This window comes from Macaca fascicularis, chromosome X (assembly GCF_037993035.2).
Source record: "Macaca fascicularis isolate 582-1 chromosome X, T2T-MFA8v1.1".
NCBI classification, from domain to species: domain Eukaryota; kingdom Metazoa; phylum Chordata; class Mammalia; order Primates; family Cercopithecidae; genus Macaca; species Macaca fascicularis.
In genome coordinates this window covers 156,007,242-156,020,462 of record NC_088395.1, presented here as the reverse complement: position 1 = coordinate 156,020,462, position 13,221 = coordinate 156,007,242, and the positions used below count along the sequence as shown (strand labels likewise).

At 52.1% G+C, this 13,221-nt stretch overlaps 1 protein-coding gene across 7 annotated transcripts; it reads left to right on the top strand.

Moving 5' to 3' along the window:
- Window positions 1-2,645: 2,645 nt before the first annotated feature.
- Window positions 2,646-12,195, top strand: EOLA2 (endothelium and lymphocyte associated ASCH domain 2). 7 transcript variants are annotated; one of them, XM_045383701.2, is made up of 6 exons: window positions 2,646-2,929; window positions 3,636-3,682; window positions 7,019-7,131; window positions 7,233-7,514; window positions 8,363-8,541; window positions 11,771-12,195. In XM_045383701.2, exons 4-6 carry the CDS (start codon window positions 7,262-7,264, stop codon window positions 11,924-11,926), a joined length of 588 nt encoding a protein of 195 aa, XP_045239636.1. In that variant the 5' UTR covers window positions 2,646-2,929; window positions 3,636-3,682; window positions 7,019-7,131; window positions 7,233-7,261; the 3' UTR covers window positions 11,927-12,195. The 7 variants fall into 7 exon arrangements, with proteins under 7 accessions (XP_045239636.1, XP_065393932.1, XP_045239635.1 ...); XM_065537860.1 differs by having other exon boundaries at window positions 6,986-7,131; XM_045383700.2 differs by having other exon boundaries at window positions 3,636-3,701.
- Window positions 12,196-13,221: the final 1,026 nt, after the last annotated feature.

The window sequence follows — 13,221 nt, the reverse complement described above, 5'->3', positions numbered from 1 at the left end:
TTCCAGGTTGGTCAGGAGGCTCATGGAACAGTGCAGGCTCCGGACCACGAGCCCTGAATTCTGCAAGTAGCAGCGGGGATGCAGGACGAGGAGCAGTTTTGTCTCATCAGGCACTCCAGAGGCAGGGACTCAAAACTTGCTTATAAAGTCAATGCGGGAGACTAGATAAGGGGAGGGACAGAGAAGTAAAGCATGGCAGCACTACAGAATCTGAGCCCCTGACTGAGATGGAGAAGAGAGTTTGAAAAGCAAGTTTGCCAGGGAAGTTGGGCTGTGTGTGGGGCGACTTAGGTCGGAGGAGGCAAGACATTAAGAGTGTGGATGTTTCTCATCACTTGCAAAAGAGGCGTCAAAAAGAAGGTCCCTCTGGACCCCACTGGCAGGCACTGACAGCGACTAGGACACAGGAGAGCAGGCCTGGGGGCGCTCAGCCCTGCAAGACTTAGCCTAGAGCTGCATGGAACCCAGGCAAGTGTTCCCGCCCTTCTTGCTACTTCCACGCCCTCTGGGGGTAGACACTGGAGGGGCCGTTAGGTCGCCGCACGCAAGTTTGGACTCTTGCCTAAGGGTGCATCACAGAAGGGCCTCAGCTCCATCCCCATTTCGGCTCTGCTCCACCAGCATCTCCACCCCGTTTTTCCTCTTGAAACTCCGTCCCCAACTTCTCTTCTTGCAGCTTCGTTCAAGCTGCTCCCACAGTTCCACCCCAGCTGTTCTGCCCCCCTGCTCCTCCTCCCTCAGCTCCGCCCCAGCTGTTCCTCCCACACTTCCGCCCCAGTTGTCCCGCCCCCGCCCCCCTCCACCCAGCACTTAACTAGTTCCACCCGCAGCTCTTTCCCACAACTACGCCCTCCTCTTGCATGCGGCTCCCCAAGCAGCTCTGGCCCAGTTCCCGCTGCAGCCGCAGCCACAGCCCCAGCTTCTTACCCCCACCTCCTCCTCCCACAGCTCTTTCCCACAGCCCCGCCCTACTCCCCCTTCATCACCGATCCCAGCTCCGCCTCTTCTAGTCCCGTCACGCTTCTCCTACCCCTCTGCCCACTCCAGCACCTTTCAGCTTTCCTTCAGCTCTGCACTAGCACCTCCCACGCCATTCTCACATGCCAGCGTTACTTCAGCGTGGCTCCTCCTCCTCCAGCTCTTTCCCGCAGCCCCGCCCCATCTGCTCCCACAACGCTTTGCCACAACCCCGCCCTTCTCCTCCTCTGGGACCGCCTGGGTTTCCCTCAGCTCCACCCTGCAGCTTAGCTGTGCACCAGGCCCTCCCACAGAGCTTTCTCGTGATTCCACCCTACACCTCCCCAAGCCCCCGCTCCCCCAAGGTGGTTCTCAGGAGTCCGCGGAGTCCTCCCGCAGCTGCTCCTCGCTCAGTTCTCCCACTGCCCCTTCTCACGCCACTGATTCCAAATCCCGGGCCCCAGACCCTCCCCAGTGGTTTCTCTCAGCCCCGCCCCTCCCGCATCTGCTTCCAAGACCCCGCTCCCCAGCCCCTCCACAGCGGTCTCTCAACCCCGCCCCTTCTCAGCCCCGCCCTACTCCTCCAGCACCTCCCTGCAGAGCCCCGCTCCCAGCCCCTCCCCAGTGGTTCCTCAGCCCCGTCCTGCCCCGAACCCCGCCCTGCTTCTCCCGCGGCTGCTTCTGAAGCCCCGCCCCGCCCAGAGCCCCGCCTCTCCCCAGCTCCTCCCTGCTTCTCCTGTTGCTGTTTCCAAAGCACCGCCCCCAGCCCCACCCCAGGGGTTTATCTTGGCCCCGTCCCCAGCCCCACTTCGCCGCGTCTGCTTCCAAAGCCCCGCCCCCAGCCCCACCCCATGGGTTCCTCTCGGCCCCGCTCCGCCCCCAGCCCCGCTTCTCCAGGGGCAGTTTCCAAAGCCCCGCCCCCAGGCCGTCCCCAGAGGTTTCCCTCCGCCCCGCCCCACCCCTCCCCGAGCCCCGCCCCACCCCTCCCCGAGGCCCGCCCTGCTTCTCCTGCTCCAGCTTCAAAGCCCTGCCCCCAGCCCCTCCCAGTAGTTTCTTTCAGCCCCACCTTCGTCCTCTCATCAGCCCCCTCCCTCCCCGCGCTCGTTATCAGGAGTCCACGAGCTCCTCCTACAGCCTCTCATCGCTCAGATCGCCCACAACCCGCCTCCAGTGGTTTCCCTCAGCCCCGCCCGCCCCCCTCTAATCCCCGCCCCGCTCTCAACCACGCCCCAGCGGTTTTTCCCACTCCCACCCTTCCCCTCCCCCAGCTCCGCCTTCCTCCTCTCAGCCCCGCGCCCCAGCCCCTCCCCAATGGTTTCTCCCAGCTCCTCCCTGCTGGTCTCGCAGCTCTGGGCTTAAAACTCCTGCCTGGTGGCCTCGTCCTGCCCCTCCTCTTCCTCTTCCTCCCTCGGGTTCCTTTTCCTCCTTCCGGTTCTTGGTCCAGGCTGCCGGTTTCGAGCTCCCCTGGCCTTGGCCTGGTTGGCTGGCGCGCGTCACGATCCGGTAAACTGAACAGCGTCTCCTGGCGGCCAGTGCGTGCGTACGTGCGTGATGACGTCAGTGCGTGGCTTCGTGATACGTGGATTCCTAACGACTTGGCGGTCTATAGGCGTGGCTGAGTACATGCCTCCTGCGTACGTGCGTGGTGTACGTACTTGCGTGATTACGTGCACACGTACGTTCTTTGCGGAAAGGATTAGGGGAGCTGATTGAAAGCGGAAGAGTTATGGACCGTTAGCACCTGTCACTGGCGCCCGGATTCCCGGAGTTACCGGCAGCTACCTTGCAGCCCTGACACGAGCCGGCTGCTCTCTCTTCTCACTGCGGCCACGTCTCCTCGCTGGTTCCGGTGGCCTCGCTGGGTCGTGAGGAGGCGGAGGACTGTTCTTCCCTGTGGCCAAAAGCCAGAGTCGACCCTGTACTCCCACGACTCGCAGGGTCCGGAGGCCGTGAGACCAGCCGCCGCTGAAAGGTACCAGGGCCCGTGGTGCCGGAGCCTGTGTGCTCAGCCCTCTTGCGGGCGGTGCCTGAGGCTGGGGTTTCCCCTGGGTTTGGGGCAGGGAACCCGTGCGGGGCGCGCCCGAGGCACCCTTTCGTGTCCCCTGCTCTCGACAGCGTCTCGGCCCCCCTCCTTCTAAGCGCGTGTACCTGCGACAAGCGTCTGCAAGTGCTGCTCCACACACAGCGACCCCACCTCGGCCCGGACTTCCCTGCCTCCCGCTTGGCCCCATAAGTTCGCCTGGAACCGAGGCCGGGCAATGCACAGCTCTGTGGCCTGTGGCCCCGTGCTCAGCATGACCTACCCAGAATTAAACAGTGGACAATGGGATTTAGGCCCCCCAAAGCCTCGCCCGGTGACAATGGGAGGGGAAGTGGCATTTTTCTCCCCTCGGATGGAGCGTGCTCAGCTGTAGGAATGTGACTCAACTTGCTGAAATGATTTTCTGCCCTGCGGGCTGGTGCACCCTGTGACCCAGACAGATGCGGAGGGTCCCACTACTGTGATTAGCAGAACCAAATCGTGAGTGAGGTGCACATGTGTGTTACTCTTAGGACCGGCCCTCTCAGCTCTTCTTGGTTTCCAATGCCTGCTGAGTAGAAGACCTTCCTAGGGCCATTAACCAGCTTTGCTGTCTTGCACTTAATGACCTTTCCTCTTTATCTTCCTTGTTGTGCAGGTAAAGAAGCTAAGTGAAGAGTGTTTTCTCCTTTGGCTGCAAAGCAGGTACTCTCTGCAGCACCGGGTAGGAGGGGACTCAACTCCTTGCCTTTTCAGTTACATCAGTTCCAACTAGGGATTCCACACACACAGAGTTCGCGTTTGTTGTGATTTTGTGGTGATGATGAGAAAAGGGTTGGCTAAAAAACTGAGCGGCGGAAAAGAGGCAAACATTCACTGTAGCCATGTATCCCGATGGAAGTGGCCTGGCCCTGTGGGAGACATTCAGTCTCCGTCAGAAGTAATCCAGAACCAAGGAACCTGGTGATGTTTGGTCACCCATCAGGAGAATAATGAGGCTCAGGGGCCGCAAGTGTGTGAGGAAATGGCACCATGGATGGGTTGGTGGAGGGTACACAGGTGAGTGTTTGTGGAAAGTCATTTGCTGGCAGAGATCAGCATCTTAGATGGGCATGCCAGGCGGCCGAGGCATTCCCTTCAGCATGTCTTCACACAGCAAGTGTTAGAGGTAATGTCATTTCTAGTGGCAAAAGTGGGGAGCAGCTTGTAACTCTCCATCAGTGGAGGAGTGGTCAGGCAAATTATGAGACGGCCAACAATGAGATATCACACAGGCAGTGAAAAACAAGGTAGATGAAGATTGTCAGGTGGCAAGAATGGACTTGATGTGCTGTCAAATGGAAAACTCATGCCCCATCCTGTGGAGATGTGTTGGGAACAGCAGTTTGCCAAGATGGTTGAAGCAAAGGACCATAAAGGGGCTGGCTTAAACAACAGACAATCATTGTTCTAGAGGATGGAAGTCTGAAATCAAAGTGTTGGCCAGGTTTGTTTGTTCTGTGGGCTGTGAAAGACAATCTGGTCTGTCCCTATTTCTTAGCTGCAGGCGGCTAGCCGGCAATCTTTGGCACTCATTGGCTTGTAGAAGCATCTCCCTTATCTCTGCCTTCATCTTCTCATGGTGTTCTCCCTGTGTGCATGACTGTCTCTGAAATCCCCCTTTTCATAAGGACGCCATCCACATTGGATATGGGTCCACCCTAATGGCTTCAGTCTCACTTGATTGCCTCTGTAATGACTCTGTCTTTATATATAAGGCCACATTTTGAGGTGCTGGGGTTTAGGACTTCAACATACGCGTTTTAAGAGGACACAATGCAACCCATCAGAACTGACAAAGGACCTGAGGTAGAAACAAGCTTGGCATGTTCCCTCAGGGGATGGAAGGCCCCTGTGGCTGCAGGGTGGTGAATAAAGGGGAGAGGAGAGGACATGGCTGGGGTGGGAAGACAGATCAGGAGGGACCTTGAGTGCCCTGAGAGGAAGTGTGGATTCTGTTCTAGTTGGGGCAGGGAGCCCTTGAAAGCTTTCAGTAGAGGAGTGACATAATCTCATTGTCCCTGTACCAAGATCATTTTGATGGCAGTGTGGTCACAAGAGTGCAGAGGACAAGGGCTGAGACGGGAGTGGGGGTGCTATCAGGAGACTTCTTCAGAAGGCAGGGGGTTTTAGGGGATTGGATTGGAATTGTGGCCATAGAGATTATGGAAAGAGATCAGATTCAGTGTCGGTTTTGGACACAGTGCCACGGGATGTGGGCCGCAGAGAGGGAGGGCAGAGAGCAGCTAGGTCTGGGGCAGGAACACTGCGTAGCTGGTGATGCCACTCACAGTGGAAGGGAGGTGGACTTGGTGGTGGTGGTTGGGGTCCTGAGTATGTACAGGCCTGTCCACCTAAGGCTGAGTCTGAAGGGGCGTGGCCCTGCACCACGGGATTCAGAGCAGGCTGGTGAGCAATGTGGGGGTCCCGGAAGGAGGGAAGGAGTGTGCTCAGCCCTGCTGGGGCTGCCAAGCATGGAATAAGATGAAGACAGGACTGGCATGAGGCCGGCCATGGGTGCTTGTGGGGATAGGTCAGTCAGTGGAGTGGGTGGGGGGGTGGAGAATAAAGAGAGAAAGGTGGGGGTGGGGACAGAAGGTTCAGAGAGGAAGTAGAGACTGTGCATGTAGACAGCTTTTCTGAGGTCTCGGCTGTTCAGGGTTTAAGAGAAGGGAGGCAGAGCAGGAGGCGTGCGTGTGCTCAGAGTAGGGATGCTGAGCGAGCATAGATGGTGGCCGGTGGCACCCAGGGCCCGGAGTGAGCCAGAGGAGCAGGGTCCAGAGCACAGCAGGCAACCGGCTTGGCTGGGGCAGCTCACCCCAGAGGCGGGAGAAGAGCAGGAGATCTGGCGCTCAGAAGGCTGTACTGCGGATTGGGAAAGGAGTGAATACCAGGCAGCTTTGGTCCTGTCAGGGCTTTGTCTCATGAGGGTGGGTGTATTTTCTTAAAATCATAGAATGTATTAGATGTCGAGTTTATGTGCCGAAAGGAAGGACAGAGAGATAGTAACCAGAATGGAGGAGGGCAGCTCAAGGGTGGAGTTCAGGGCCATGGGACGGAGCCACAGGCCTGATGATGATGACGACGGTGAGGGGTGAGGGGAGCCACCGTTTGTGAGTGTTCTCTTAGGTGCCAAGTACTGGGCTGGGTGCTCTTGGTGCCTTATCTCCCATCCTCACAGCCATGTGGAAACTGAGGCATCTCAAGAGTCTATGACTGGGCTGAAGTTCTGGCTTCAAGCCCAGGGCTCCTGCCGAGGCACAGGGCTGTCCTCCATGCAGGAGGAGGGGACCCTCTCCCAAGCCACACACGCAGGAGGCCAGGCAAGAGTTGTGGGAAGTCAGAGCCCGTGTGACCGTGGGCTGGGCTGGTGCCTCATTCTCCTCAGCCATAGAGTAGGCCTCCCAGTACCACTGACCCTGCTGGGTCACTTGAAGATTCAATCTGATGATCCAAGGATCGTGCCATCCCAGAGGCTGACACGTGGAAGGCGTGTGTGTGGGGGTGCCAGTTGTTCTGATTATCATTCTTCTTTTCTCCGCTCAGATTGGGACAGGGGCATCTGCTGACAGTGGAGAGCAGTGGTGGGGGAAGGGGCTTGAGGAAGGTGGTACCCAGAGGGGTGGAGAGGAGATATATGACTGAGGGCCATCTGAGGTCACAGTGCATCCTGAGAGCAGAGCAGAGCTGAGATTGGATATCAACGATGTGGGCTCAGCAGCCCTGGAGTAGGAGCTGGGAAGGTCAGTGCCTTGGTGGCGGCAGGGCCAGGGCACTGAGAGTATTGGCAGAGCACAGCAGGGGGAAAGGAAGAGAAGCAGAGCCTGGGACTGTCCCTCTGTGCTGGAAGACGGCTAACACCAGCCCCGACTCTCCACTCTGGCTAGGCCGAGGGGGCCCTCTGTCCTCTGTGTTGCCCTAGGGCTCGGTGACCTCTGTCATAGCACTAACCACATGCTATCCTGCCAGTGCCTTCCTCTAGCTGTCTCTGCCCTACCCCAGACCGCCCCAAAGACTCTGTGGGATGAACCTGAGTCAGCCGAATCCCAGCCCCTTCCCTTGGGCCTGCCGTGGCGCGGGACATCAGTGACAGGCGGAAGCAGCGGACCATCAGGGTCAGTGGGATTTAGGCCACCTGAGAGACACAGGGGTATGGTCAGGCCACTGCCCGTGAGCTTGGAGGGCTGGCATGTGACGTGCTTCTGTGCTTCCACAGGCCACAGGAGGCCCAGGGCGCTTGCGAAGATGAAGTTTGGCTGCCTCTCCTTCCGGCAGCCTTATGCTGGCCTTGTCTTAAATGGAGTCAAGACTGTGGAGACGCGCTGGCGTCCCCTGCTGAGCAGCCAGCAGAACCGTACCATCGCCGTCCACATTGCTCACAGGGACTGGGATGACGATGCCTGGCAGGAGCTGCTGGTGGAGAGGCTGGGGATGACTCCTGCCCAGATTCAGGCTTTGCTCAGGAAAGGGGAGAAGTTTGGTCGAGGAGTGATAGCGGGTAAGTGACGATGTGCCAAATGTGCAGACAACGCCTAGAGTTGCCACCCAAGATCTTGCTTGGAAGTTTGGGGACTTTTGTTGTCGTCTGAACTGATTGGCATGTATACCACAGTTTCCTTTGGCAGCACACCTTCAAAGGGACAGCAAGGGCCCTGGGCTGGGGGTTGGCAGGCCTAGCTTCCGTGAGCTCTGGTAAATCATTTCTCCACTCTGGGCCTCAGTTCCTGTTTCTGATCTCAGTGAGAAACCAGATCAGGTCCATGTACACGTGGTGCTTGTGGTGTTTGGCTGTGTGTGTGTGTGTGTGTGTGTGCATACATGTGTGAGTGCACATGTGTGGCAGAGACCATGAAAAGCAGCCCAGCCCGCCGAATGGGTCAGGTGGCCTCTAGAGTTGGGCTGCCTGCCTGACCTCACAAGCCTGGCCCAGCCCCACCACTCACGGCACCCTGGGCAAGTCCCCTAACCTCTAGGTGACTGAGGCCTGACAATAGCATCTGTCCCCTGGTGACCTGCTCAGGCATCACCTGTAGCTTCCCAGGCAGTGGCTGGTGCCCTTCCAATCTGCAACCGCTGCCCTCGGAAGTCTGGCTTGGACCTGCCTCTTACTTGTGTGGCTTCATCGAGGACAAGGCCCTCTCCTCTGCCTTTCTGGAGCCCTCCCCCGCCTCTCCCAGAGTTTGGCTCGTTATCAAAGCAGTGGAAGAAGGACTTGACTCCCTTCTTGTCATTTTGCTGATGCCACCTTACTCTCTGATTGTGACTTTGAGTAATCGTGTTGTCACATGGGCAGGCCTTGGGCTATGGAAGTGAAAGGCATTCATATGTATCTCTCTTTGTGTACAGGACTCATTGACATTGGGGAAACTTTGCAATGCCCCGAAGACTTAACTCCCAATGAGGTTGTGGAACTAGAAAATCAAGCTGTACTGACCAACCTGAAGCAGAAGTACCTGACTGTGATTTCAAACCCCAGGTGGTTACTGGAGCCCATACCTAGGAAAGGAGGCAAAGATGTATTCCAGGTAGACATCCCAGAGCACCTGATCCCTTCGGGGCATGAAGTGTGACAAGTGTGGGCTCCTGAGAGGAATGTTCCAGAGAAACCAGCTAAATCATGACACCTTCAATTCGCCATCATGACGCAGATCTATATACATTAGGTTAAATCTGAATTTCCACTGCTTTGGAGAGTCCCACCCACTAAGCACTGTGCATGTAAACAGGTTTCTTTTCTCAGATGAAGGAAGTAGGGGGAGGGGCTTTCCTGGTGTGATGCCTTCTTAGACACACAGGCAATGTCTCAAGTACTTTGACCTTTGGGTAGAAGGAAAAGCTGCCAGTAAATGTCTCAGCATTGTTGCTAATTTTGGTCCTGCTAGTTTCTGGATTGTACAAATAAATGTGTTGTAGATGACGGGTTAGTGTTTGAGGCTCCGTTCTATTGAGACATCCAGGTGGGAGAGGTTCCCCAGAGAAACTCCAACCAGCCTACACACTGGGAGGAATGTGCACTGGGGTGGAGCCACAGAAGTTTACTCCGCTTGCATTGGGGAGGAGCCTGGCCCCTCCTCTTCCTGAATGGAATCTTGTATTCAATCTGTGAGGCAGGAAGTGCACCAGCAGGGACCCTGGCTCTGTGGAGGGTCCCTGTTTCCCCTTTTTTCCTTTTCACTCAATAAAACCCTGCCTCACCCTTCAAATCATCTGGGAGCCTAAATTTTTGTGGCCGTGTGATAAGGACCCCATCTTTAGGTGAACTAAGGAAAAGTCCTGCAACATGTTTGGTGTGCAACGTTGATGCTCAAAACCTCTCACTGTTGTGCATCTAAGCATTTTCATCCTCGGATTTCTGAGCTTGCAGGAAACCATGCCCCCACTCCTGTTGCTCCCAGGCGTTGGGAAGGTTGGCCTTGGTCTTCATGGCCTTTTCCTTTTTGGAGGGGGATGGACCAGCTAGCAATGGCTCCCCACCACCCTCTCCTGCCTGCCAGGGCCAGGACGCATGGCTCAAGGCTCCCTGGGTGGCTGACTGGCAGTCCATGTCACGCGCTGCTGGAGCCTTCTTCCCAAGCCAAGGGGTTTAACTCTGTTGGACAGTAATTAAGCTTTTCTCCTGGTGGAGGAACCGGTTGCATAAGAATAAGAGGTTCTTCCCGGCATTTTTAAGCTTTTTTTTTTTTCCTCTTCTCCACCCTATGAGCAGTTAGCTTTTAGAGGTCCGCCCTGCTACCTTTAGAAGATGTTTTACTAGGCTAGAAATAAGGATCCCTGTTTATATTATCTGTAAAGCTTTAATTGTGAAAAAGGATGTGTTAAATTGTAGACAGTCTGCTGTGCTTTGCTTGCCTTTATGGTTTGTAGCAAACTTCCTTGCAACCCTCAGTCGTCTTCTCTTGTTTTACATCCTGGGGGGGCATGGCTTTGTTTAGCAACCCTGCCTTAGGGAATGAGTTCCTTTCTTTTTTGATATCTGCATGTTTTCCTAGCCCTGTCTCTTAACCCCACCCAGGGGCTGGGTTTTCTCCTTCCTGTCTGTGTAGGTGTGTGTGTATGTGTGTGTGTGTGTGTGAGATATCTGTAAAAAGAGCTCTAATTTGGCCTAAAGAAAGACAAGTGCTTGGATCAAATATTTTTTAAAGGGAAGATAAAAGCTGTGGTACCTTTAAGTTCACATGTTTTTAATGTTTGAGAAATAAAAATAGCCTTAAAGATTATTGGTAAAATGCAGGTGTTATTAAAATGTAAATAGGTGAACTAAATTATGCAGGTCAGATGCAAGGTTTGCTAAATGTTTTAAGGTTATAAACTACTTTTTTTGTTTTGAGAACTGTCTGTCTTGCCTGCTTCACAATTGGTAGGGCCTGGAGATGTTTGGAACTAACCACACCCTGAATTAAGAAGGAAACCTTGGCGGCACTTAGCACACAATTAAAACAAAAGGTTTTACATTAGAGTTAAAAATGGCTAGGAGTTACCATTATAACATGTAACTGAAACTGCTGAAAAATAGATGTACATGGAAGATGTGTGAGAATAGTAAAATGTGTTTTTTAGTAAAAGGTTATAAGAAAGCTTGGAAATGTAAATGTTTGCCTAGGGTTAAAGGATTGTTTTAAATTAGGTAAGATAAAGCTGAAGGTTCAAACAAGTGGAGGAAATACTATGGAAATTAATCTTGCAGAAAAGGTTCTCTATGTGAACAAATTGACTAAATTGCAGAAAGGTATTACATTATATTCCTACCTCGTAGGTTTTTCTGTAAATTGATCATTGAAATAAAAACACAACAAGGTTTTCTTAAGGTGCTAATTTGCTCTTTGGCAAAATTTGTAAAGGATTTTAAAAGATTTTTGCTTTAAAATTTCTGAGTCATCATTTTGGCAACATAAATAACATGGTAATCTGGAATTCTATTTCATAACAAACGTATTTAACAGCCTTTCCAAAATCAAACTTCAATTTCAAAATTGTCTTTCCTGACACTTGGCTTTTCGGATACTTCAGAGGGCCCCTGAAACATCCAGAAAAGAGGTCAACAGGATTATTTGACATGTTTAGTTAGGTACGTGGGATTGCCAAAATGATGTTCATTCTTCTTTAGGTTATATTTTTATGAATAATGCTAATGTATGTTCCAAGAGTATATGGGATTTCTAAAATTATAATGTCTAAGTATATACTCTCAATCATAATTAAGGTTGTTATGTTATTGTAAACCACAGAGATAACCAAACTTCTTTGTCAGTTACGTTTCTGACTGTAATTATCCTGGACATTTTGCTATTCACAGACAATTGTTGTCTTGTTTTAATCCTTTTCAAAAGATGGCTTATAATAAGCTATAGGACTTTGACAGGTGCTCTCAAATACAGGCTTCTGTCTGATAACTTTGGAGATTGTGACATTGGAATAAAGAAAAATGTACAGGACTCAAAAACAGCTGAAGTGTTCATGAACTGAAACAAAACAAGAACTAAATGGACTGAACTCAGAAAGCTGAAGCAACCTTTTTGACTTTTGCTTGGAATATTGTTGATCCTTGTTTTGCTTTTCAGAGTCAAAGAAACTTACTTTGAACTATTTACAGCATTTAATAATTAAGCAAGGTATACTCTGGTGAGCAAAATTTGGAGCATGTTTGTTTCTCTCTGTCTGGTTCCTGTAGAATTTGGAAACTGTAAATATTGTTAACGTATGGCAATATAGTTGTTTGCATCAGTGCAATAAGAATCCATTTTTCTTTTGCAACAGGACGCAATTGGAAAAACTGATAATTTTACCAAGGCTTTGACTGGAAGGGTATGCTTCACTTTAAGGAGTCAATTTCGACTTGCAGAGCCAATAAAAGCCGATTGGGGAAACTGGCCTCATACCCTTGCCTGCGCAGTCCCTGTACAGGATTCCTGACCTGTGGTCAGTAAAGAATGTCACTTTCTAACAGGTCCAGGAGCTCCAAGTTTATCTTGGGACTGTAAGAGGAGAGGATCACCCAACTTGCTGGTATCTGAGGATACAAACCCATGGCTGGGCTCAGCTTTAAAAGGTCTTATCTAAGATTCCTTGTAGAACAGAGTTCTGTCAAAACCAATCCAAAAGGCCTATGTAGAGATACTTATTCTTGCTATACTTTATGCAGATAATCAGGTCAAATATAAGACTGAAGTGTATTTTGCAAACCACTGAGTCCTATGATTTGTTTTTTTTAACAAAAAGTGAGGACTGAAGAGAGAGAAATTATGTTTTAAAACGTGTATGTCATTAAATCCTAAACTCAGTTGTTTTTAGGTGTTCACCTACATTTTAGACTAAATCTGTTTTTTCCTGTAAACCAACCAGCAATCTCTGGCTGCAGCTCAGAAAGAATAAAAGGGACAGGTAATGCAAAACTCTGGATCAATATCCTAGTTCTGAGGAGGTATCCTGCAAATCCTGCTAGAGGATGGAATAAATAGGATGCCCATCTCTCAGAGGTCGCCTTTTGGGAAAGTAAGACCAGGGGAGCTAACGAAAGCAAGCACCATGCACCCAAACCCTACAGGCATAACTGTAACTACCAGTTGTCTGGGTGTATCACAGGACATCGGTTTCTCTCCCTCGGAGGAGGACTCAGTTCCACAGCTTCACCTTAGCATTCGGCTTATAATAAGGAGTTCGTGCAGTCCCCGCTGAGACACATTTTTGTCCCAAACTCAATTCCAAGCTTCGGGTCAAAGCCCTAGGAAGGAAAACTGGATCTGAGGAATCCAGAGGCAGATGATAATGGAATTTAAAAGGCACAGCACAGGTGAGCGTGGCTGATTCCTGCCAATTAAGCCAAGCTTCAAAGGCCATGTTAGCATCCATGGCATAAATGAGGTCTAAGGAATCCAAGGTTTCTGACATCAGGGTGTACGTGGGTAAGAGTAGATGATTCCTATCCGGTAGGCCCCCTTGCTTCATGGGTGCAAGCCACCTTGGCACCCATGTAGCACCTGCCAAGGTTCCCAGGACTCTGGGAGGCAAGGATGGAAGAGGGAAAGAGAACACTCTTCCCTCTCTCCCTCATGCACCCTGGGTATCTGCTAGGAAAAAAAGGGAACCAAGGACGCCTGCTCCCCTCTTTCTAGATGAGTAACCATTCATCCGCAGTCTGTACCCCTTTCAAATGTATCCTGAACTCCTGGGACTCCTTTGAAAAACACCTTTTTCCCTTTCTCCTCCTC

Coding starts and splice junctions, on each gene's coding strand:
- EOLA2 (XM_045383702.2), top strand. CDS start 7,262: ATGAAGTTTGGCTGCCTCTCCTTCCGGCAGCCTTATGCTGGCCTTGTC. Junction 7,515..8,362: donor TGGTCGAGGAGTGATAGCGG/GTAAGTGACGAT, acceptor CTTTGTGTACAG/GACTCATTGACATTGGGGAA. Junction 8,542..11,770: donor GAGGCAAAGATGTATTCCAG/GTAGACATCCCA, acceptor CTTTTGCAACAG/GACGCAATTGGAAAAACTGA.